This window comes from Chelonia mydas, chromosome 7, assembly GCF_015237465.2.
Source record: "Chelonia mydas isolate rCheMyd1 chromosome 7, rCheMyd1.pri.v2, whole genome shotgun sequence".
Lineage (NCBI taxonomy): Eukaryota > Metazoa > Chordata > Testudines > Cheloniidae > Chelonia > Chelonia mydas.
Window position 1 is genome coordinate 36,823,503 of NC_057853.1, and position 26,643 is coordinate 36,850,145.

At 44.3% G+C, this 26,643-nt stretch overlaps 1 protein-coding gene across 36 annotated transcripts in view; it reads left to right on the forward strand.

Annotated features, from left to right (window-relative positions):
• Positions 1-26,643, forward strand: part of RAF1 (Raf-1 proto-oncogene, serine/threonine kinase) — a 93,820-nt gene that overhangs the window by 49,942 nt on the left and 17,235 nt on the right. For all 36 annotated transcript variants that reach the window (XM_043551692.1, XM_043551709.1, XM_027818905.3 and 33 more), the window contains 4 exons: positions 276-393; positions 20,302-20,386; positions 21,501-21,677; positions 23,940-23,986. In XM_043551692.1, the coding sequence (XP_043407627.1) occupies positions 276-393; positions 20,302-20,386; positions 21,501-21,677; positions 23,940-23,986 (427 nt within the window). The remainder of the gene's footprint in view (positions 1-275; positions 394-20,301; positions 20,387-21,500; positions 21,678-23,939; positions 23,987-26,643) is intronic.

A 26,643-nucleotide genomic window follows, 5' to 3' on the forward strand; every position in this document is an offset into this window, starting at 1 on the left:
CCTGAAATGGGTCCTGGAAAGAAAATGTAGGAACAAACTGGCATGTGTTAGAATACAAGATAACATATTAGCAGTTGTCTTTGCATTTAGTCAAAGATCACTCAGAGTGTTGCAGTTCTGAAGTTCATCTTTTTAAGACAATATGAGTCAAGTTAAGTGTATTTTTAGGTACAGTCCTTGAAACATATTGTCCAGGCAGCTAGCCATGTTAATACTTAAGAGAGCTGTCCCGATGGTTGACATGCTTGTACCTTAAATATGTATTTGTGTTCCAGAGGCCTCGTGGACAGAGAGATTCAAGTTATTATTGGGAAATAGAAGCAAGTGAAGTTATGCTCTCAACCAGAATAGGGTCAGGGTCTTTTGGGACTGTTTACAAAGGCAAATGGCATGGTAAGTACTAAACACTTAGTTTTGTATTTTTTTAAAATGTTGATACTATGAAATGGCAGCTATCCAGAAAAAGATAAACTCTGTAATAATACTCTGCACTTTTAGTACTTTTGGTTTGTTAGTAATTTTGCTCTGCACAAAATATTAATTTTCTTGTTTAGTAACTGGTGAAACTGAGGCACAGTAAAGTCATGACTTTTCCATGGTAATGTAGCAAGTCCATGGCAGAACTGGGAATAGAATCCAAATCTCTCAACTCCATCGTATGTTTAATATGCTAAAACAGACTTGCCTTATTTTCTTCAATCTAATATGCTATACAATAGCTTTATTCCTGAAAAGGATATTTAGTTGCTAGCAATGGAGTTTGTATAAAGAAATTCCATATCCTGACGCTAAAGACACTAACATGAATGAATTTTTGACCTACTGAATTTTAATTAGCTTAGTCATCTTGGTGATCTCAGAGAAAGGAAACAAGCATGTATGACATCTGCAGTGGAATTTGGATATGGATGGGAAAATATCTGTTTACATGAGTTTTACTATAAGGTGCATAAAAATTGTTACAGTACTTGTAATTGCCAAGTCAATTTAGGTCTCAAATGTAGGGCTTGTGGGTTTTTTTTTTTTTTTTTTAAAAGCCTAAGATCAGTAACAATTTTTCCATAGTTAAAAAAACAAAATTAGATTCAAAATATTTTTAAAGGAAAAATATTCCCAGTATATTTTACAGCTCAAATGTTGTATCATCATCAATGAGGACTGGACAGTTAAACCGAATAGGAATTGGTTATAAATAATTAAACTGATTGATTTTCGTTGTCCAAGTCAAGTGAAATATAGAAACACACCATTATAACTGGAGAAAGTCAATTTTTAAAATATCCTTCAATGTAAAATTTTATTAAGAATCTTTTTTGTTTTTTACCTGACATATACCCTTTACTGAGTTACTTTATGGACCAGATTTTCAGGAAGTTTGGTTTTGTGATTACACACCTTAAATATATATGTTGTGTGTACACAATATGGGTAAAGTTGTACGTGCAGTCAATTATATAACAATAAATGGTTATTTGTATGCTCGTCAACTAATAGGGTCTCACACTTGTGCTAGCTGCATGAGAGAATTTGCCCCATTTTTAATAGATCTTTTCAACCATACTGAATAGTAACAAAATGACTTTTTTCCCTTCAGTTATATATAAGTAAAAGTTACATCTAGTGAGATACAACAGAAGTCACGACGTAGGATCCAGTTTGGTTCTAACTTACAGTGTTTGTCTGTGAAGTCAAAATCAGCCTTGTTTACTTGACTTAGGTCTGATTTAGGGTGTGTCACTGACTTTGTTAAACAGCAGCTTTCTGGGAGAGCATATTTTGGCACACATCCTTTTTAATGCAGTTAAATACTGTGGTCTTAAATCATTTAGATGGGTTATTTTCCTTTGAATCTTTTTCTGTGTAGGTTTGAGGAAACAGCAAGCTCATGCTTCAGTTAATGAAGTCACGGGCCTCTCTGTGTCAAACTGTTTTGATAGTATAATCATTCCCTAAAAGCTTCCAAGCAGGAGCTAAATAAAAGGAGACAAAATGAGCAGGTTGCTGTAACCTAAATAGGGTTTCCAGACCAAGCTAGAGGCACCATAAGCATTGCTGATTTGTTCAAGAATAGGGGTGTGACGATTTGGGGAATCTGTACAATTTATGAATTCTGGTTTATGAAGTTGTTTATAAAATTGCTGCATCAGGGAGTGCCTCTATGTGGCTGGGGAATCCACCACTTGCTGACATGGGCTGAAGCATGCGCTTACCAGACAAAGGACTATGGAGAGTCAATAAACTTAAATATCTTTACTCTGATCGAACAGTTGGCATACTATGGAGATTAGCTGGAGCTGGGAGAAGATACTCCAACTTGTTTTTAAGCATCTGGTGAAGTGGAGAGTGAGGAAGAAAAATTAGCAACAGAACAAAGAAACTGGTTGGGGAAGGGTAGGAGGACATCTACATTTGAGAGACTCACTGAGACTGGAACTAGAAGCTTTGGACAGGTGAGGGGAAAAGAGAGGCATACTTTCATAGCAGGGTTTCCCTGTTTAGCTATGGAGCAGATAAGCTCAGAGAAAACTAGCTGAGCCGAAAGACTCCATGGGTTCAGAAGAAAAATTGTGAGCTGCTGGGGAAGTATCCTTGGCACCCCAAAGGACTGCCCAAGCCTAAAGAACGCTCCAGAGTGGTGAGGAAACAGAGGCGGGAGAAATGTGTATTTCATCTAGTTTTGTGTTACCTTATGCTGTTAAGCAAAGAATGATGGTGTGTTAGATAGGCCTGGCATGAGATTCTGGCTTTAACTTTGCATGGGCCCTAAAGAGGTAAACTGTAAATCAAGAGTGTCCACACAGTTCAAGTTCTGACAGAGCGTGTGTTTAAGCTACAGTGCATTCTGAGTGGTTAGCACTGGTCCTATGAGCAAGGCAGTTGGACCATGGGTATTTTGACTCTCGGAAGATGGTGCTATAACAGAGGGTCTGCATCTTGAGAGTATTCATAGAGACTCCAAGCCAGGGTGGTGACTGGACTGTGTTCAGATTCTGGAGGCTTAAAGCACCAAGGGCCCAGCAATCTGCCGAGTGTCCAACTGGGGTCAATTGACTAGATCTGTAATAAGAGGCTTGCTGATCAATGGACCATTGAAGAGCACAAGTGCAAGGGCTATGTTGAGAGATTCTCTGAAAAAAATGTCCGAGGCTTATTTAACTCTTGTTGCTTTGCCTTCAAGGAAAAAGGTGAAATCAGTAGATATTTTCAAGTATATACGATCACTTGCAGTGTTTTATTATAGTTCTCTTAAGGTAATCTTACAGCGAGGAATGCATGCTTCACTGGATGGATATCCTGTATTTTTCCAGAATGTTCTGATGAAAGGTTTAAGAATTAGTTTTGATATTAGCACCACTTCTGTTACAGACTGTCAGAGTCCATTTGGATCCTGTAGTGTCCTGCTAACATGCCTCTAGCTTTAAAAGGAAGAAAGAGAGCAAAGGTTGCTTAAAGTGAGTTGGAAAACTGCCTATCACATTTCCTCCTTGGCCCTGATGATGGCATTTTGACAAAAAATGGTCAGTTCTAGACTTAGGTGTCTCTTTGAGGTTGGTGGGAAGTGAAAAGATGACTATTTAGAGTATGTTACTTAACAGGAGCAAGCACTCTTGTGTATTTTTCTGTGGAGAAACCTGCCTTAGGGTCAATGTTTGCCTTCACTGGTGGATGCCACATCAGCTACTAGTGCTATTAGACTTAAAAAGACAGGGTGCCTGTTGCTTTAACTTTTTTGCATCTTTTTATAAAATACAAGTGGGAAATGTCTATTAATTGATGGAACAATTCCATATTCTAAAAAGTCATATTGAGAATAATTTTAATTTGTTTGGCTTTATATAATCAGTGGTTACTGCATCTTTGCCTGGTTGTGTTATATCTGGTAACAGCCCACCATAAATCCTTTTTAAATAAAATAATTTCAGTTCAGTATTGTTAACTGCTGGCCTCATAACATACATCAACAGCAGTTACAGCAGGATCCGGTCACTTAGTAGCCTGTTGTGTACAGTGTAGAATTTTGGTGTTTCAGAGAACAATATACATCTGTAAGTTACAGAACAAACTGCAAACTAAAAATATGAAAATGGCTCTCAGCTGAATGTTCCTAGGGAGTGTAATGGGAAAGGTATACAGCACTTACTGAAGTTACAATGAATCTGACAAAGAAAATAGGATAACACATTCTACCATCAGTGTTCAGAGTAACAGCCGTGTTAGTCTGTATTCACAAAAAGAAAAGGAGTACTTGTGGCACCTTAGAGACTAACAAATTTATTTGAGCATAAGCTTTTGTGAGCTACAGCTCACTTCATCGGATGCATTCAGTGGAAGATACAGTGGGGAGATTTATATACATAGAGAACATGAAACAATGGGTGTTACCATACACACTGTAAGGAGAGTGATCACGTAAGGTGAGCTATTACCAGCGGGGGTGGGGAGGGGAAAGGAAGCTTTTGTAGTGATAATCAAGGTGGGCCATTTCCAGCCGTTGACAAGAACGTCTGAGGAACAGTGGGGGGGTTGGGGGGAGGAATAAACATGGGGAAATAGTTTTACTTTGTGTAATGACCCATCCACTCCCAGTCTTCATTCAAGCCTGAGTTAATTGTATCCAGTTTGCAAATTAATTCCAATTCAGCAGTCTCTCTTTGGAGTCTGTTTTTGAAGTTTTTTTGTTGAAGAATTGCCACTTTTAGGTCTGTAATCAAGTGACCACAGAAATTGAAGTGTTCTCCGACTGGTTTTTGAATGTTAGAATTCTTGACGTCTGATTTATGTCCATTTATTCTTTTACGTAGAGACTGACCAATGTACATGGCAGAGGGGCATTGCTGGCACATGATGGCGTATAGCACATTGGTAGATGTGCAGGTGAACGAGCCTCTGATAGTGTGGCTGATGTGATTAGGCCCTATGATGGTGTCCCCCGAATAGATATGTGGACACAGTTGGCAACGGGCTTTGTTGCAAGGATAGGTTCCTGGGTTAGTGGTTCTGTTGTGTGGTGTGTGGTTGCTGGTGAGTATTTGCTTCAGACTGGGGGGCTGTCTGTAGGCAAGGACTGGCCTGTCTCCCAAGATCTGTGAGAATGATGGGTCATCCTTCAGGATAGGTTATAGATCCTTGATGATGCGTTGGAGAGGTTTTAGTTGGGGGCTGAAGGTGATGGCTAGTGGTGTTCTGTTATTTTCTTTATTAGGCCTGTCCTGTAGTAGGTGACTTCTGGGTACTCTTCTGGCTCTGTCAGTCTGTTTGTTCACTTCAGCAGGTGTGTACTGTAGTTGTAAGAATGCTTGATAGAGATCTTGTAGGTGTTTGTCTCTGTCTGAGGGGTTGGAGCAAATGTGGTTGTATCATAGAGCTTGGCTGTAGACAATGGATTGTGTGGTGTGGTCTGGATGAAAGCTGGAGGCATGTAGATAAGTATAGCGGTCAGTAGGTTTCCGGTATAGGGTGGTGTTTATGTGACCATCGCTTATTAGCACCATAGTGTCCAGGAAATGGATCTCTTGTGTGGACTGGTCCAGGCTGAGATTGATGGTGAGATGGAAATTGTTGAAATCATGGTGGAATTCCTCAAGGGCTTCTTTTCCATGGTTCCAGATGATGATGTCATCAATGTAGCGCAAGTAGAGTAGGGATATTACGGGATGAGAGCTGAGAAAGCATTGTTCTAAGTCAGCCATAAAAATGTTGGCATACTGTGGGGCCATGCAGGTACCCATAGCAGTGCCGCTGATTTGAAGGTATACCTTGTCCCCAAATGTGAAATAGTTATGGGGGAGGACAAAGTTCAGCCACCAGGTTTGCCGTGACATTATCGGGGATACTGTTCCTGACGGCTTGTAGTCCATCTTTGTGTGGAATGTTGGTGTAGAGGACTTCTACATCCATAGTGGCCAGGACGGTGTTTTCAGGAAGATCACCGATGGACTGTAGTTTCCTCAGGAAGTCAGTGGTGTCTCGAAGATAGCTGGGAGTGCTGGTAGCGTAGGGCCTGAGGAGGGAGTCTACACAGCCAGACAATCCTGCTGGCAGGGTGCCAACGCCTGAGATGATGGGGCATCCAGGATTTCCAGGTTTATAGATCTTGGGTAGCAGATAGAATACCCCAGGTCGCGGTTCCAGGGGTGTGTCTTTATGGATTTGTTCTTGTGCTTTTTCAGGGAGTTTCTTGAGCAAATGGTGTAGTTTCTTTTGGTAACCCTCAGTGGGATCAGAGGGTAATAAATAAATTTTATAGTCTCTAAGGTGCCACAAGTACTCCTTTTCTTACCATCAGAGTGTTTTCTGAATCAGATTCCAAATGAATGGCAAACAGAAATTAAAGGGATGTCTGCAGTGATTAAAATGAGTACATTGGAAGATAACTACAGTCTAGTCTCAGTGAGTCCACTAGTATTTTTTAAGCTCGTTATAGTTAATGATGGGGAAAAAATTAGGATGTTTTAGTTCTTCAAGTGCTTGTTCACGTCAGTTCCAATCAGGTGTGCGCGCGTCACATTCACGGTCGTCGGAAAGTTTTCCTTTAGCAGCTCCTGTCGGGTCGGCTGTGGAGCCCCTGGAGTGGCGCCTTCATGGCACTCGATATATGATCCTGCCAACCCGACTCCCCTTCAGTTCCTTCTTACCATCTGTGACGGCCGTTGGAACAGTGCTCACTGGCTCAGCAAGTGCTCCCTTAAGGTTCTTCTGTTAGTCATTAGAGTTTCTAGTTAGTGTTGTAGTTAATTTAGTATAGATAGTTTAGATCAGAGGTGGACAAACTAAGGCCCGCGGGACTGTCCTGCCTGGCCCTTGAGCTCCTGGCCAGGGAGGCTAGACCCCGGCCCCTCCCCTGCTGTCCCCCTCCCACACAGCCTCAGCTCGCTGTGTCACCAGCGCTCTGGGCGTCATGGCATTGTGGCTGCTAGTCCTGGCACTCTGAGCAGCATGGTAAGGGGGTGGGAAGCAGGGGGGTTGGATAAGGGGCAGGGGTTCCCGGGGAGCAGGAGGTGGTTGGATGGGGCGGAGGTTTTTGGGGGGGGTGGTTGATAGGTGTGGGAGTCCCGGGGGGCTTATTAGGTGGCGGGGGGGTTGGATTGGGGTCAGGGCAGACAGGGAGTTGCGGGGGGGGATTGGACAGAGGGTGGAGTTCCAGAGGGGGTGATTGGGGCGGGGGGTCCCGGGAGGGGGGCGGTCAGGGGACAAGGAGCAGGGGGGATTGGATGGGTTGTGCATTCTGAGGGGGGCAGTCAGAGGGTGGGAAGTGGGAGGGGGCAGATAGGGGGCAGGGGCCAGGCTGTATGGGGAGGCATAGCCTTTCCTACCTGGCTCTCCATACAATTTCGCAACCCCAATGTGGCCCTTGGTCCAAAAAGTTTGCCCACCCCTGGTTTAGATAGTAGGTTGGGAGCGGGGTCTCTCCCTAATCCCTAATCCCCCTTGGGCTCCGGGGCATGCTGCAAGCCTATGGCTTTAAGCCATGCAGTGCTTGCAATAAGCCTATGCCCATCATTGACCTCGACGACTCTTGTTTAAAGTGTCTGGGGGAAGCGCATCAAACGGACAGGTGCAAAATCTACAGGGCTTTTTGGCCAAGAACCAAAAAGGAGCATGATTTCCACCTAAAGCAACTGTTAATGGAATCTGCTCTACGCCCACAACTGGCTGCAGACCTCCGGACACCGGCACCCGGCACGTCTGTACAGAGTGCTCCGGCATCCGTGTGTGACACGGTGCCGAGGAAGGACTCTAGCACAAGAGACCCTTGGCACCGGCGCTTTCCAGCATCGCACCCAGGGATAGCAGCCCCGTACAACTTGACAGTCCTACACCTTGCGGCTCCAAGGCCACTGTGTCCCAACTGCCCCTTCAGGCTCCGGTTGAGGCAGAGGCCACTCCAGCACAGGACCAGCTGCAGGGTCAGGCTACAGCCCTGCAGGCTGTAACCACCACAGGGGCGTGCACTAACCAAGAGGAGGTCAGGGAGCCAGGAGGACCTGGTACCCCCTCTGGCCACCTTGTCCTCTTCCACTGATGAAGCTGTGGTAGGGGCGTCCGCTTTGGGCCGCCCTCCCGTTGACCACAGGGCACATCAGGACCTCCTTACACGGATTGCCCGCTACTTGAGGTTGCAAGCAGAGAGGAGGTGGTCGAGGCCGAGGACCCCATGGGGATATTCTCACTTCCGAAGGTCCATCACAGGTAGCTCTTCCTTTGATCAAAACAACATAAAGACCCTGTGGCAGACCCCGGCCTGAATTCCTCTGATTGCCAGGGGAGTGGAGCGCAAATACCTTGTTCCTTCCAAGGGCTGTGAATACTTATTCTCACACCCGCAGCCATGGTCTCTGGTGGTGTCGGCGGTTAACGAGAGAGTGTGTCAGGAACAGCAAGGACCACCCCCCAAGCCTAAAGAGGCAAAAAGGATTGATCTATTCGGTAGAAAGGTCTATGCCACGGAGGGGGGACCCTCCAGCTGAGAATAGCTAACCAGCAAGTTATCCTAAGTAGGTATAACTTCAGTTCACGGACTTCCATGTTGAAGTTCAAAGAGCTGATCCCTGCAGACTCTGAGGCTGAATTCTCTGCCATTGTAGAGGAAGGGAAGGCAGTAGCATGGACCTCTCTACAGGTGTCCCTAGACTTGGTGGATTCGGCCGCCTGAACCCTCTCCTCAAGCATAGCCATGAGGAGAACATCATGGCTTCAGGCACCTGGGCTACCCCTGGAAGTGCAGCAGACTCTGCAGGACTTTCCCTTCGAGGGCGCAGGGCTCTTCTAGGAGCAGACAGACTCCAAGCTGCACAGCTTGAAAAATTCCAGGGCAACCACGAAGTTGTTGGGAATGCATACACCAGCAACCCCAAGCAAGCACTTTAAGCCCCAGCCACAACAATAGCACTCATATCCCTCTTGGCCAAGGCAGGATTTTTATAGATGAAGGGGCAGGAACAGCAGGTGAAAACCTTCCAATCCCCCTTCGGGGCAAGGTCATGGCCAGTCGAAACCTTCATCAGGCTCTAAACAGGCCTTTTTGAAGATGCACCCATGGATGGTGCACCCATCACACCACCGGATCCTTACCCATGTTTTATGAATCATCTATCCCACTTCTACCATGCTTGGTTCCAAATAACATCGGATCGCTGGGTTCTTCGCATGGTAGAAGTGGGATATTCTCTCTCATTCTGCTCCTCCCCTCCCTCCCACCCCCCTTCCCTGTCCCTCTTCAGGGACGCTTCTCATGAGCAACTCCTTATCCAGGAGGTGCAATTGCTCCTTGCCATAGGGGCAGTGGAGGAGTTTCCTCAGGAGCTATGGGGCAAGAGTTTCTACTCCTGTTATTTTCTAATCCCCAAGGCAAAGGGGCAGGGGGTGTCTTGGACCCATTTTAGACCTGCGAGGACTCAACCAGTTCATGGTGAAGTTGAAGTTCTGCATGGTCTCCCTAAGCACTATTATCCCTTCCCTGGATCGTGGAGACTGGTACGTGGCCCTTGACATGAAAGACACATATTTTGACATAGCCATTCGACCTGCGCACAGATGTTTTCTCCGGTTTCTGCTCAACCATAAACACTATCAGCTCACGGTCCTCCCATTCAGTTTGTCGACAGCCCCCTGAGTATTCACCAAGTGAATGTCGGTTGTAGCAGCCTTCCTCCAGAGGAGGCAAGTGCAGGTATGCCCATACCTAGACGACTGGCTGCTCAGGGGCTGTACCAGGGAGCAGGTAGAGTCTCTTGTACGATTGGTCAGGTCCACTTTCGAGAGATTGTGGGGACTCCTCAACATGAAGAAGTCAACTGTATCTCGGACCCAAAGAACAGAATTCATCAGAGCGGTGCTGGACTCTGTACAGGCAAGGGCGTTCCTGCCAGAGACCCGTTTCCAGGCCATGACACATGTTCAAAGCCTCAGGTGCTACCCGACCACTACTGCAAAGGGATGCCTGAGTCTCCTTGGACACATGGCGGCCTGCACGTATGTAGTCAGGCATGCCAGAATGAGGCTCAGACCCCTCCAGGCTTGGCTCGCCCAGATATACCGCCTGGGATGCGACAGGCTGGGCTCAGTAGTGACAGTGCCACAACACATACTTGAGTCCCTACATTGGTGGCTCAACCCCCAGATGGTATGCGAATGTGTCCCCTTCAACAGCCCACCGCCCTCCTTGTCCCTAGTAACAGACGCGTCAGATCTGGGTTGGGGGGCACATCTGGGAGGAGCCTGCTATGTCAAGAAGCCTTCCAACTATGGGAGTTCTGCATAGCCCACTCCATTCACCTGGAGGTGTCCTGTCTCCCAGGAGTGCAGAACGAGCTAGCGGATCACCTCAGCAGATGATTCTACAACCACAAATGCTTCATCCATCCAGATGTTATCCATCCCATCTTCCAAAGGTGGGGATTTCCCCAGGTCAACCAGTTCGCCACCCGGAGCAACAGGAAGTGCCCAATGTTCTGCTCCTTCCAGAAACACAGCCCGGGTTCAATCACGGACATGTTTCTGCTACCCTGGGGAGACTGCCTCATGTATGCCTTCCCATCGGTCCCACTCAAACACAAGGTGCTACTCAAGATCCTCAGGGACAAAGCGGAGGTGATTCTGCTGGCCCCAGTGTGGCCCCATCAACACTGGAATACCACGCTTCTGGAGCTGTCAATGGACACCCCGATCATGCTACCACTCTGCCCTGATCTGATCACTCAGGATCACGGTCGCCTCCACCACCCAGACCTCCAGTCCCTCCACTTCACGGCCTGCAAGTTTCATGGTTAAACCCCATGGAGCTCCTATGCTCGGAGCTGGTAAGGGAGGTTCTACTCGGCAGCAGGAAACCATCTATTGGGTCTACTTATCTAGCCAGGTGGAAGAGATTCACTTGCTGGTGTGCCCAGCAACACACACCTCCACTCCAGGCGTCTATACCACTCATCCTGGAGTACCTTCTGCATCTCAAACAGCAGGGCCTAGCAGCGTCATCCGTCAAGGTGTACCTTGCTGCTATCTCAGCCTTCCACCTAGGAGTGGCTGGAGGCTCTGTGTTCACTAACCCCATGGTAAGACATTTTTCTTAAGGGCTTGGAATGCCTATATCCACAAATTAGGTAACCGCTTCCCACATGGGACCTTAACCTGGTCCTCTCCAGGCTCATGGGGGCCCCTTTTGAACCACTGGCGACTTGCTCCCTGCTCTATTTGTCGTGGAAGGTGTCCTTCTTGGTAGCCATCACATCAGCCAGGAGGGCGTCCGAATTAAAGGTTCTGACATCCGGCCCACCCTACACGGTCTTTCACAAAGACAAGGTGCAGCTCAGGCCTCACCCAGCCTTCTTTCCCAAAGTAGTGTGTCAATTCCACGCTGTTCAAGACATTTTTCTACCTGTCTTCTATCCTAAGCTGCACATCAGTACCCAAGAGCAGAGGCTGCACTTACTGGATGTTCGGAGAGCTCTAGCATTGTACATCAAGATCATGAAACCGTTTAGGAAGTCGAACCAACTATTTGTGGCAGTAGCAGACCAGGTGAAAGGACTCCCGGTCTCATCTCAAAGAATATGTTCCTGGATCACCTCCTGCATCTGCACATGTTACGAGTTAGCCAAGGTCCCAGTCCCAACTCTTATGCCACATTCCACAGGGGCACACGCCTAGTCAGCTGCGTTCCTGGGCCAGGTCCTGATACAAGAGATCTGCAGGGCAGGTACATACATTTACCTCTCACTATGCTATCACCCAACATGCCAGAGATGATGCAGCATTCAACAGGACAGTGCTCCACTCAATGGTTCCTGAACTCTGACCCCACCTCTGGGGTACAGCTTGGGAGTCACTTGATTGGAATTGATGTGAGCAAGCACTCGAAGAAAAACAGTTACTCACCTTGTAACTGTTCTTCGAGGTGTGTTCACATCCATTCCAATACCCACCCTCGTTTCCCTCTGTTGGAGTAGCCAGCAAGAAGGAACTGAAGGGGAGTTGAATTGGCAGGGTCATATATTGAGCGCCATGGAGGCGCCACTCCAGGGGGCTCCACAGCCGATCCAACGGGAACTGCTAAGGGAAAACTTTCCGACAACTGTGCCTGCGGTGCGTGAGCACACCTGATTGGAATCAACATGAACAACACATCTTGAAGAACAACGGTTATGAGAAGATGAGTAACTGTTTTTATTAAATTATGGGGTTAATACCATGGGTCTTTGAATTACCCGTTTGTATATGCCTCATGCTTTTTGACGTAATTTGCTATAGATGAAACAGTTGGTACCCATCATTTATTCAGTTCATATGCCACATATCAGAATACGTTTCATCTGTAATGTTTAAAGTATATCCTAAAAAAACCCACCTGTAAGCTAAACCTTCATAAAGGTTTTCTGATAGGTCCCTTTTATCTAATACTGACAAGCAGGGAGGATCTTGGTAGTTTTAAAAGCATATAACTTAAAACTGTGATGATTAAACCAAAGTGGATGAAGGCTAGGATGACATTCTAGTAAATGGGAAGGAGAGAAAGGTGTTAAATTTCTGGCATTTTTTTTTATGTGAGGGTCATATAAGTAATTGCCAGTTGTTTACTTTGTTTTGGTGTCCCTGAGTAATTTTCCCTTCTTCGAGTAGTGTTCCTATGGGTGTTCCACTGTAGGAGTGTGTGTGTCCCTGCGCTGCTGATCAGAGAACTTCGGTAACAGTCCCTCCTGCCTGCACATGTGCTGCTCCTCACCTGCCATGAGGCTAGCCAGCATGTGCAGGCAACCCTCCTTAGTTCCTTCTCAACTATCCCTGGCTAGAGATGGAGTTAGAGCTGTTTGCAGCTCATTAACTCCCTTTAGATTTGCTAATTTTAGCTTCCCTTAAAGCCTTTTTCTTTGTTACTTTGTTTACATTTTATTGGGCTGTGCCTAAAAAAAACAAAGAAGAAAAGTTTGCCTCCCGCCAACCCTGGTGGCGGGTGACCCCCCACCCCCCCCCGACAAGAGTACTTCAAAATGTTCCTCAGTTGGGGGAGGAGGGGAGCACAAAAGTGTGGTTTGTGCCAACAACTGAAGCCCAGGTCCAGGAAAGACTGAGCAGTAAGGCTCAGACTCCTTCTCATTGAGTTGGCCCTTCAACGGCCAAAGTCCTAGCGGTAACTTTCTCCGCAGCCTTCTACTTCGAAGGGAGATGAGCCCAGAGAGATGACAGTCACACAAGACCACTAAGAGAAGGTCTGTGAGTCCCCATAGCAAGCCCCAATGAAGCTGAAAACAATCCGTGGCTCCATCAATATCATTGGTACCAACAGCACCAGTTTAAATCCACCCCTTATGATCCGGACTGGAAATGTTTGGATGTGTTCAGCAGGAAGGCATACTAATCAGCTGCCCTCCACTTCTGTGTAGCCGACTACTAAGCCTTGTTAGCAAAATATGACTATCAGAACTACACAAAACTCAGTTCCCATATTGAGCAACTCCCTGACTCTCATAAGGACCAATTCAAGGCCATAGTTAACGAGGGCCGACTGGTGGCTAAGACATCCCTCCAGTCCGCATTAGATGTGGCTGACACAGCGGCATGATCAATTTCAGTGGCGGTGATGAGACAGGCTTTGTGGCTTCATTTGTCTGGCTTCCCTAGAGAAGTCCACGCTATGGTAGAGAACCTCCTTTTTGGAAGAGATGAAGTATTTGCTGAATTCCTCCACACACTGAAGGATTCTAGGGCAACTCTTCAATCCCTTGGGATTTATACTCCCGCCTACAAAAAGAAAGTACAGTTCTCAACCACTGTTCAAGTCTTGATCATCACAGTACACATCTTGGTATCTGTCACAAAGATCTTTGGAGCCACAGAGGAAGCTGTTCCCAGAGGTTCCCCAGACAAAAACAATCAGGACCCCAACCAACTGCATCTCAGCCCTCCACTTTGAAGCGGCAGTTTTGACGAGTTGATTGAGGTGCCCATAGAACGCTCTACTCACCATCTCATGGTGGAAAGCCTCGCTCATCCCTTCGGAGACAACCTTACCCCGTTCCGCAGCACCTGGGAACGGATAACCTCTGACAAGTGGGTCCTGAGATCATCCAGAATGTATACACCATCCATTTTTCCTCCTTCATCCCTCCCAAACAACCTTCCCTGTCCCTCTTCAGGGACCTTTCTCACGAGAGTCTGCTATGCCGAGGGGTAAACCATCTCCTCAAAGCACAGAAGTTCAAGGTGGTTATTCTGTCAATGATCATTCCAGCATTAGAGAAAGGAGGCTGGTTCTTGGCCCTCAACCTTCAGGATGCATACTTCCACATTTTCATCATACCTAGTCACAGATGTTACCTCAGATTCATGCTAGGCCAGGACTACTATCAGTACAGAGTACTCCCTTTTGGCCTCTCATTGACCCCCAGGGTATTCTCCAAGGTCCTCTCAGTAGTGGCAGCCCACTTAGGCTCTCAAGGCATTGTGATTTATCCTTACCTTCTCAGGGCATGGTCCTTCACAGAAGCCCAACCAGTCACTCACACCACACTGGACCTGTTTCAGAATCTGGGCCTAGAGATCAACAAACAAAAGTCAACTTTAGCACCGGTACAGGTGAAGGCATTCTCCCTCATCACGGATTCCAGTCTCTCCTTGTTGATAGAGACAGCACAATCAAGTCCCCAGATTTTGGCCAGACATTGCCTCCAGCTCCTGGGGTACATGGCCATGGGCACATTGGTTGTTGCTCATGCCAGACTACACAAGATGCCTCCAAGCATGGTTCGGTTCGGTTTACAGGCCAAACGGAGAGCCCAGACCACATAAGCAAACTTCTATGTCTACCAGAGTCAAGCAATCTGTAGACTGATAGAAGGACCCAGTAAATGTCTGTATGGGAATCCCATTTGTTCAGTCTTCCCCATCTCTACTTCTGCCCACTGATGCATCCCTCTTAGGATGGGGTGCACATCTCAATGGTTACACAATACAGGGCAAATGGTCTCCAGCAGAGGCATGCCTCCACATCAACCTGCTCAAACTCAGAGCAGTCAGAAATGCGTACGTTCACTTCCTCCCGCTGATGAAACAAACACACACACACACACAATGAACTATATGGCCTGCATGTATTACATAAACTGACAGGGAGGTACCAGGTCTCATTCCCTGTGCATAGAGGCATTAAAACTATGGAACTGATGCTTCTCCCACAATGTCTTAATATCAGCGGCCTACCTACCAGGAGTATGCAGCATGATGGTGGACAGTCTCAGCCATAAATTCCCATGCCGACCACGAATGAGAGATAGATTTGGTGGTACTCTACGACATATTCTGACAATTGGGGACATTGGTAATAGACCTGTTTGCTACTTACTGGAACAAGAAATGTCCACAGTATTGCTCCAGAGTGGGGATTGGACGACACTCGGAGAGATTTCAGAGTAACAGCCGTGTTAGTCTGTATTCGTAAAAAGAAAAGGAGTACTTGTGGCACCTTAGAGACTAACCAGTTTATTTGAGCATGAGCTTTCGTGAGCTACAGCTCACTTCATCGGATGCATAGCATATCGTGGAAACTGCAGAAGACATTATATACACACAGAGACCATGAAACAAAACTTCCTCCCACCTCACTCCCCCGCTGGCAACAGCTTATCTAAAGTGATCCTCAAGTAGAGCCATTTCCAGCACAAATCCAGGTTTTCTCACCCTTCCCCCCCCCCCCCCCCACATACAAACTCACTCTCCTGCTGGCAACAGCCCATCCCCCTTTGAAACCCCTCTTTATAATGCGCATGATAATCAAGGTGGGTCACCTCCAGCACTAATCCAGGTTTTCTCACCCCCCCCCCCACACACCCCTTTTCCAAAAACCACACACACAAACTCATTCTCCTGCTGGCAACAGCTCATCTTACAATGTGCACAGCAATAATCCAAGTTTAACCAGAACGTCTTGGGGGGGGTTTTGCAGGAAAAAAACAAGGGGAGACAGGCTACCTTGCTTGTTTTTTTCCTGCAAAACCCCCCCAAGACGTTCTGGTTAAACTTGGATTATTGCTGTGCACATTGTAAGATGAGCTGTTGCCAGCAGGAGAATGAGTTTGTGTGTGTGGTTTTTGGAAAAGGGGGGGGTGTGGGGGGGGGTGAGAAAACCTGGATTAGTGCTGGAGGTGACCCACCTTGATTATCATGCGCATTATAAAGAGGGGTTTCAAAGGGGGATGGGCTGTTGCCAGCAGGAGAGTGAGTTTGTATGTGTGGGGGGGGGGGGAAGGGTGAGAAAACCTGGATTTGTGCTGGAAATGGCTCTACTTGAGGATCACTTTAGATAAGCTGTTGCCAGCGGGGGAGTGAGGTGGGAGGAAGTTTTGTTTCATGGTCTCTGTGTGTATATAATGTCTTCTGCAGTTTCCACGATATGCTATGCATCCGATGAAGTGAGCTGTAGCTCACGAAAGCTCATGCTCAAATAAACTGGTTAGTCTCTAAGGTGCCACAAGTACTCGGAGAGAGACACTCCTCCTCCCATGGGACAAGGGCCTTCTTTATGCCTTTCCCCCTTTCCTTCTATTACTGAAAATCCAGCTGAAAATGAAAAGAGAAAAAGCAAACATCGTACTGATTGCACCCACATAGCCCAGACAGACGTGGTACCCTTACCTGTAACAGCTGGCATTATGTCCACCAATGACTCTTCCAGTCACTCCTCACCTCCTGTTGCAGAACAAGAGATGCACTCTCTATCCGAACCTATGGATTCTGTGCACCAGGTGGGGGTAGGCAGGCGCAGCCCAGCGGGATCCCAGTATGGAGGGGCTTAGTATGGGGGGGGATCCAGGTGTGGGGTGGGGCAATCTGGGTGCAGGCATCTAAGCGGGAGATCTGGATGCACAGGGGCTCTTTGGGGGGGTTCTGGGTGCAGGGGCAATGGGAGTTTGCAGGGGATCCAGATGCATGTGATTGGGGCTTAGCGGGGGGGTCTGGGTGTGGGGAGTTGGGGTTCAGCGGGGTTGGATCTGGGTGTGGGGAGCTTGGGGGCAGGTCTGGGTGCTGGGGGAGTGGGCCTTGATGGAGTGGGGGTCCTGGTGAAGCTGGTTGGGGCTCAGTGGGGTGAAGGTCTGGGGGTGAGCAGCTCGTTCTGGGGGTCTAGGTGTAGTGTTTGTCAGGATGAGAGTTCAATGGGCTTGCTTAACAGGGGGAGCCCTAGCTGTTGCTGAGGGGATGCTGCATTCTGGGCTTCTGCTTACCTCCATAATTCCCTTATACCCTTTTTTTCCCCATCTCATGCAGGGCCCCACTAAGCACATTAGGTTGGCAGAGTGCATCCTCAATACCGTGGCTAGCATCGACTCATGGAGTGGTGCACTGTGGGTAGCTATCCCGCAGTCCTCGCTGCCCATTGGAATTCTGGGCTAAGCTCCCAATGCGTGATAGGGCAAAAACATTGTCACGGGTGGTTTTGGGTATGTCGTCAGTCTCCCTTCCCTCCCTCCCTCCTTCCTTGAAAGCAACGGCAAATAATCATTTCACTGCTTTTTTCCTGGGTTATCCATGCAGATGCCATAGCATGGCAAGCATGGAGCCCGCTCAGCTGCACACTGCTTTTGTGAGCATTGTAAACACCTCGCACGTTATTTTGCAGTATGTGCAGAGACTAGCTAGGAGCCGCCAGCATGAGGAAGATTGTGAGGAGGACATAGACACAGACAATCCTGAAAACATGGGATGTGGCAATTGGGATATCATGACAGCACTGGGGTATGTTGTTAGAGTGGAACACTGATTCTGGGCCTGGCAAACAAGCACAGACTGGTGGTTCTGCATAGTGTTGCAGGTATGGGATGATTCCCAGTGTCTGCGAAACTTTTGCGTGTGTAAGGCCACTTCCATTGAACTTTGTGAGTTACTTTCCTCCGCCCTGAAGTGCAGGAATGCCAAGATGAGACCTGCCGTGACAGCTGAGAAGTGAGTGGCAATAGTCCTATGGAAGCTTGCAATGCCAGACTGACTATATTCCCTGACTATATTAAGGATGGCATTTCCCCCACAGAAATGGGAATAGATTTAGGAGCAAGAGTGGATAAATGTTATGATAAAAGAGCTCCATTGTGAAGCCAGGGTATAGTTCTGAACTGCAACTGTTAGTGATAGTATAATGGTTGCCCTGTTTTTAGTACTATGTGTGAGAGGAGGGCAGAGGAAAAAGGGGGTTAGCTGGAGGCTATGAAAGCCTCCAGTGGGATTCTTTACAAAAAAGCTCTTGTAGGAAGATATTGGTAGATATTGCTCCAGTACTGTGGCTAATTCAAAAATAAATATGAGTTAGGTAGAGAAGATGGTCAGCCAACAAATGCTTACTTTTCTTGTGTTGAATCCATGGGCGGCGGGTATCATAGGCAGGGGTAGGCTCTGCCTTCCCAAACAGCCTAGCGTTGCCTTGCCCACACTCTGCAGCCAACCCAGGCCCCATCCTGCGGTTCCCAGAGTGCTCTGACTTGGAGGTTGGCTGGGGCTGGTTGGCCTGCCTCCTATAGAGAGGAGTCAGGGCCAGGAATGCTGTTGCCTGGCCGCCCGGAGCACTGGGGCTGGCTGCCCTGCCTGGCCACCAGGAGCACTGCCACCTGGTTCTAGGACTGGGGGGTGCGGTTGGGGTGCTCTGGGCTCCGGTGGGGGAGGGGGGCAGGGCCTTGGATACAAGGGGAGGTGCTGGGGGCTAGCCTCCCCTGGCAGCTGGGTCACCGGCCGCCCATGTTTGTATCCCTTTCCCCCTTTCTTTTATTTATTTATTTCTAGATTGAAGGCTCCTCAGACCAGCGAGACTCTTCCTATATGTTTGTATAGCATTTAGCAGAATGGAGCCCCAATCCCGGGTGGGGCTTCTGGTCACTACAATAATACAAATAATAATGGTGATTTAAAATAACACACAGAACATGAAAAATACTATTAATATCCATTTCTGTATATGGAACACCTGCTGTGTAGCTGAAAGGATTGATGAGACTTTTCCTCAAAGAACCGGTCAGAACTTTTGGAGATTAATCTTTTTCTAAAGGCAGGAGAGACCATCTTGGAAAAATCGTTAATTTGCCATTATGATTGCAGATAAGCCTGTGCCTGTTAGGGCTTTGTTTAATGTAGGTGGTTTGGCAATGTTAAATAGGAGTAACCTTAAAATTGTGTGGGCTGCATCAAACAGGCCTATCATCAGGCAGGTCCTTAGGTTTACTTATGTACAGATTAGGCCAGCCAGCTTCCTGCAGTTCTGTTTGACAAGAGGATTACAACCATTCTCACCCTCATGAGGCCCTGCCAATACAAGATTATTCCCTCCAGCATATTCTAATGTGCAATGTATAGTCTAATGTTAGAGTGTAACTTTCACTACTTCCCTGGAGGGACTGATGGTCCCTGCTTTAAAAATTCCTCCTTACATTCATTTGCTTGGCATCATACCATTATTATTGTACTTTCTTGAATCATATTTCTCTCCCTCTTTGTTTACCCAAGTAATATAATTATAAACAGCTGACCCTGGATATCAGTCTTCCCATACATAAACTAAATTGCTGCTTAACTTTGGTCTTTGTTTATATTCCTGCAGCAGGCGCAGAATCCAAACAGGTGCTCATGTTCAAGTTAATTTGAATTTGCTTTACAAGTAATATTTTGCAATATGCTGTATCAAATGGTTAAAGAATTGATGCACTATTACTCTTCCTTTGTCCACTAATTCTGTAATTCAAACATTAAAATCATGGTTTATTCTGCTGTCCTCTAGACATTAATTTTGAGGGAATAAAAGTCTAATTCTATTAACTTCTCTGTACTAAAACTGGGAAGAGGGAAGAGAAATGAGAAATTTGGGTTCCTGACAGAAATCTATTGAGTACAGTGGATACAGTGCTTGAAACAATGTGCTGAGGATGCATTTCTCCCCAAATAGCTCTTATTTAGAAAAACAACTTAATTGGTTTCCCCTAGATTAATAACTAAACTGTTTATACCTTCAGATTTAAATATGTTGTACAGTGGCCTTTGTTTAAGATCACATATGTGGTCCCATCAGCTGGTTACTAACCATTTAATAATAAAAAAACCTTTCCAAGTAGTTAGAAACTAAGATTGATCTTCTATTTGAGGTTACCTGATACCATCTCCACCAAATGAATTGTATGAAAATACAAAAGTCTGTTTTGTCCGTGGACCTCTCTCTGTACAAATTACCAAAGATGTATTGTGCAGAAATTTCAGAATTTTTAAGTTTAGAGGTGATAAAGCTGCTCTGAAAGAGTGTTGTAAAGGTTACCAACAATATTGTGTTAAATCTATTTGCAGGAGATGTAGCAGTGAAGATATTAAAGGTTGTAAATCCAACCCCAGAACAGTTTCAGGCCTTCAGAAATGAAGTGGCTGTATTAAGGTGAGCTGATAACATGGACTTGCATAATTTTGTATTTACTGAATTTTCTGTACAGTATGTGGTACAGTGTTTCCTGCTATGGACTGTAAATTTACTGCCTTTTGAGTGCCACCTTATCACATGGTGCAGGATAATAGAGGTACTATCAGTTTTGAGACCTTTATAATTTTCAATACCTCATTTATTATCCCTTGTACTCTTCTTTCTAAGCTAAATAGTATTAACATTTGTAATCCCTTGTCATATATGAACCTTGCCATAATTTTGTTGCCATTCTCTGGAACTCTTGAATCTCATCACTTTTAGGTAAGTTGATTGATACTGGACAGAATATTTGAGATGAAGGTGTGCCTTTTTATATAATGTTATAGTATTTTCTGTACTTTTAAAATCCATTCCCTAGTCAACTCAGGAAACCTCTTTGCTTTGATTACTGCCTATGCAGTGTCCAATATCATTGATCTATCAATAATGATGAAGTAGAAACCCTGTAATTAAGAGCCATTTTATGTGTTTGGGACTAGCTTTTTTTTGCCTCCATTTAATTATTTTACACTATGAAGTTAAATGTGTCTGCTATCATGCTGCTTAATGCTCCACTGTATTTAAATCTGTCATTTTCTCTTGTCTCTCTAGTTTTTTCTGTGAACCAGAACAATTTGATGTCATCTGCAAACTGCAGCTTGACCTTTTGATACCATTTCAATTAACTTTTCCAGAGTACTTTAACATAGAAGAGAGGGATAATTAGCCTTTACGGAAGCTGTAGTAGTTTGATTCTGTCATGTTATACTTAAGTATTGTATTAATCTGTCTTTACTTGGACTCTGACGTAACTTTCTTGAAACTAAGAAGAAACATTTTAAAGTTAATAATTGGTAGGGTTTTTTTTTTTAAATATGCCTGCTAACTTACCTGTTTTTAAGAGGTAATTGTGGTATGTTGTTTTCTAAAAATAACATCTTGCACATATGCATCCACATGCTCATCAAATAATTGTTAAACTCTAGATCTAAATACTTTGATGTCTCCTTAGCCAAGAATACATTTCAGGAAACTTTACAAATGTTTAAAAGAAGATATATGTTCTTTTCCTTTCCACTTCTTCCATTAGGAAGACCCGGCATGTTAATATTTTGCTGTTCATGGGCTACATGACTAAAGATAATCTGGCTATTGTTACGCAGTGGTGTGAAGGGAGCAGTCTGTATAAGCACCTGCATGTACAAGAGACCAAGTTCCAAATGTTTCAGCTCATTGATATTGCCCGACAGACAGCACAAGGAATGGAGTGAGTAGGATTAGAAATTGTCTATTCTGATCTGCCGATCTTCTTCAGGAGCAACTAATACATAAAAGAAACATTGTCCTAATGTATAATAGATATTAACATGGTACCAAACCCTCAAAGAGTTACAGTAGAACATCAGATTTATGAACAGTTCGGGAATGGAGGTTGTTCGTAACTCTGAACAAAATGTTACTGTGGTTCTTTCAGAAGTTTTCAATTGAACGTTGACTTAATACAGCTTTGAAACTTTACTATGTAGAAGAAAAATGCTGCTTTCCCTTTTTTTTTTTTTTTTAGTAATTTACGTTTAACACAATACTCTACTGTATTTGCTCTTTTTTTGTTTTGGGTCGCTGCTGCTTGATTGTGTACTTCTGGTTCCAAATGAGGGGTGTGTGGTTGACTGGTCAGTTCGTAATTCTGAGGTTCTACTGTGTACAAATTATTAGGGAAGATAATGTTGATTGGGGACTGAAAGTCTGAATAACATTTTAGAAATGTTAATGTTTCAGAGCTTCTTAAACACAATTTAAAACCCACATTTGTATTATACACAAAAAACTGGAGAAAAATAGTATGTGATCATATAATCAAAGACCGTATCCTAATGCATATGCACAAGATGATTTGAATTAAGGTTGCATGGGAAATCTTAATTCTGGCATTTCCTAATGTTTGAGTGCCCGATTCTGCAAACTTAACGTTTTTCTAATGTAGATTTTTTCTACTTTCCAAGGCTTTTTAAAAAAGCAAACTGAAAAAACAAAGTCCACCATGTGGCATTATATTGATACGCGTGTGTGTTCTCAGCAGTGGTGGAACTTTTAGATCTGCCACTCAGACCTCTGCCACTTGTGCTAATGGAGTAACTAATAGGTTCTCCTCGTTGTGCACCAGCACTAGAGGAGGTGGAGCACAGGCTTTGCCACAGGGTTTCATAGATATTTGCTGACACCAAAGAAATGGTGAGACTCAGGAATCTTGGCTGTGTTCTGAGTTTTGGAGGAAATTGTTTCTAGTAGTCAGAGACTCTTTTACCCCATCCCCTGCAACCTGTGCCTGTCCTATCTCTGCCGCACCCCAGTCCATTCTGTTTGCCTACCCAGTCCACACTTCTCATCCCGGTCCCAGTATGCTTACCTTGCATAGTCTAGTCCTAGTCTCCCTGTGTGGGTTTTATCAAAAATCAAATCCATTTTTATGTATAGAAAAGTATCTTAAATTAGTAACCTTTTATGTAATAAAAATTAAGGAAGTTAATTTGATTTAAAAAACAAAGTGAAATATATTTACAGTTTTTGCTAAACAGATAGTTTGTGTAAAAAACAAAGTGAAATATATTTACAGTTTTTGCTAAACAGATAGTTTGTGTAAATTTTGGCTCAGAATAAATTTTAAAATCAAATTGTAGGCAACTAAAAAAATTAATATAGAAAATCCCTGCAGTTTCTTATATATTTACAGTGGTGCCAGTATGCCTTTATAATCTGTCAGCACAGGTTGCAGGAAGATTACAGTAAGTTTAAAAATTCTTGTCAGTGCTGCGTGAGATTTAAATAATCTTTTCTTTCTTGCTCTTAAATCTGAGACACAAGATAACACTGTCATACAGCCTTTCAGAGATGGGGGCAGTTCACAAATTTTCAGTACGTTTTTAATTAGCAATGTGTGCAATGTTTGGTTTGCTTTGCAGAGAAGAAGCTGGAAGATATAGTTTAACCTTTAGTTTATCGGCAGACAATTTTAAGCCGATTTCAACCTCACTAGTGTAATTTTGGGTTGATGTAGGTTAATGGAATGCAATATTAGGTAAAAATAATTTTACATTAGTGGTGAGTTGCATCCCTTTCTCTGGCTGTTCTAAAAGAAAAGATACTGACCAATTCATGTGGAAAGGAATGACACAGTTCTTATAGTATTTTCTCATTATTGAAGGCAAATGTTGATACGTAAACAGCAAATGGAGCGTAAGCGCAAAAAGAACTTTATGGAGAACGTACAGAAATGATGGTTATTTTCTGTTTTTAGTCTTGTGGACTGGTAGAATTAAATACATGCTATGAAGCCAAAGGGCGTTTAGCACCAAGTTTTAAGTTTAGAACAAGTTGAACTATAGCCCTAAAACACTTAGTGATATAATCTTATAATTTATTCAGGTAGCTTTTGTAAAAAAATGTATTTAGACTAAATTTGGTTTGCCAAATTAGTATAAATATATATGTAACAATTGATATATTTTTAAAACATTTTTTCTTTTCACAGCTATTTACATGCAAAGAATATCATCCACAGAGACATGAAATCAAATAGTATCCTTTCTCTAATTAGTCAAATTTCCTTTAACTGTTTAAATTGGTATCAGATTGATGACTGAATGAATATAAATACTCTGAAGGTCTTCCTGTGAAGTTGAAACATCCTAGTTAAAATTACAACAATTAAAAAAACAAACAAACAAAAAACCAGTTCTCTTTCGTGATCAAGAGGAAGTCATTCCCCAGCCAGGTAAGGATGTATGGAATATATATTTATACACTTCGTCTTTCTTACCTGTGTTCATATACAATCTTGGGATGCAAACCTGGCCTATTCTAAACTAATTGACTTCCAATATATCCCCAGCTTCAAAAGATAATTTAGGACAGAAATTAGACTCTTGTTTTGATTACTTTCACATGGGATTAGATGACCAAAAACACAAAAAACCTGGAAACTTTTGGTGGAAACTGAGCCAAAAATCTTCTTGATTCTAAAATTGGGAAAGGAAAATTTATAATGAATTTGACTGTTATGTTCCTAGCAGCATACCTGTTGAATAATTCATACTAAATAAAGATTCTGCAGTTTCCTTTTGCATGTCACTTTTCTTTTCTTGATATGTGAGGCTTATGTGTAGGTAATTTAAAAGAAAATTCTATTCTAGGAGCTTAGTTTATGAACTGAATATCTGGCAAATCTCTGGCTTATGAACTTCAGGCAAGTCTCTGGCTTTGAAACTACCAAGCAGAATGTTGACTGAAACTGGCAAAATAACAAACTCAAACTTGCCTCAGCAGAACGTAGGGGGGGGGAACTGTTTTCTTAAATGGCAGAATTTCTACAAAGATAACTTCAGTTGTTCAGTAAACAAATGAGTGTTCATGTTTTCAATGAGGATGAAAGACTAATCATTTTAAGTGTAAAATTGCTATTGATACATTTATAATTGCAACTATCTTTTATATCATTTTATTTCAGTCTGCTTTTCCCCTCAAGTTCACCAGATATCATAAGAAGAGTAAGGGATAGCTCTCTCTGACACATATATAAAATCTTTCAGAATATTAGATTTTTTAATCAATTCTTGAATTAGATTTTGAAGTGTGTTTTCCTTCTGGAACAATACCACTACTAAAGAACATATTGGAGCTGTTAGTGATTGGTATACTGTATAAGACTTATATCCAATGCTACAGACTGTAGAGCTCTCAATTGAGTGACATTCTTAAATTAAGCTTCTTGGCACACCCCCCCAACAATGAGCACCAGATAGATGAGTTTAATTTGGTTTCTGTTTCCAGTGATAAATGTTTCCACTTATTTTGAATTCTGTGATAAACTGTGTGCTTTATTCACCTACTTAAGTATATATGCAGATACAGACATGAACTGTTGTGAGAGTTATGATCTAAACTTAGCTATGGTAGAGATGAAAGGCTAGTTACTCCTGGGGGAATTCTGCACCACTGCATGTGCATAATTAATTAGCTGTGCATATTTTTATTTTTTTGTGCAGAAAAAAGCTTCTGCTGGAAGTTGCTGCAGTTCCAAGTTTTGCACACCAGAGGGCGGCTTGGCTCTAGAACAGAGCAGCTGCTCCCAGCCAGCTAGGGAAGAGAGAGAGCCTGCATTCTTCACAGTGCCTATCGGGCTAGGTCAGGAGACGGGCTTTGGGGGAGACAGTCCTCATGTTGCTGCTGAGGGGGGGGATCAGACTGGCTCATAAGGGCTTGTGCGGGAGGACAGACTGGGGGGGATGAATGGGAGTGGAGGCGCAGGGCCATGCGGGGGGAGGGAGGAGCAGGCCCACATGGTGATGTGGGAGGGGGTGCAGAGCTACATAGGGATGGGGGTGGCTGAGTGGGACACATGGGGATAGAGGGGAGGGAGTTTCTGGGGGTGGAGGGACACGTGGACAAGGGGGTGCAAGGACACATGGGGATGGGGGGAGTGGGTGTCTTAAGTGGGGGTGGAGGGACACATGTGGACAGGGGCAGATGTGACTGACTGAATGAGAGACACTAGGGGTCAGCCAGGGTCTGCATGGGGGAAGCTCCCTAACAATCCTTCCCTGCCCGCCCCCCCCCAAAAAAAAAAAAAAAACCCAAAACAAAACAAAAACCTGTTCCGTGCTTTTCCCACCCAAACCCAACTACCCTCCAAGTTCACACTCAGGCTCCTTCCCAGCAATTACTTCCCTCTCCAATAGCTCCTCTGTTACCCCGACTTCCCCCAAGCCTTTGCACTGCTTCTGAGGGGTGTTGGAAATATGGTTCTGTATTGTAGTTTAAATGAATTATTACTCCGAGTTCTGTATTAATATGCGTAGTAAGGAATCTATTTGTCAAAAAACATTTCCTGAATCTTTTTTGTTGTCTGTATTGTTACAGACATACTTGGTATTTTGAAATAAATGACCAAAAATAATTGAAACTGGTGTGATTATATAGTGTTATTTTGACAAATAAAATATGCAGAATTTTTCAGAATTTGAAAATATTGTGTGCAGAATATTGTGTGCTTCATTTTTTGGTGCAGAATTCCCCCAGGAGTAGCTAGTGCACTAAACAATAATACTGAGCCATCTCATATAGTTATTCCAGCCCCTCTGCTAAAATATTTGCATTTTCCCTGAGTGTTAGTTATGTTAGTGTAGGCGCAATAAATATGAATAAAATGAAAGGGGAGATATTTGGGATTATATTTA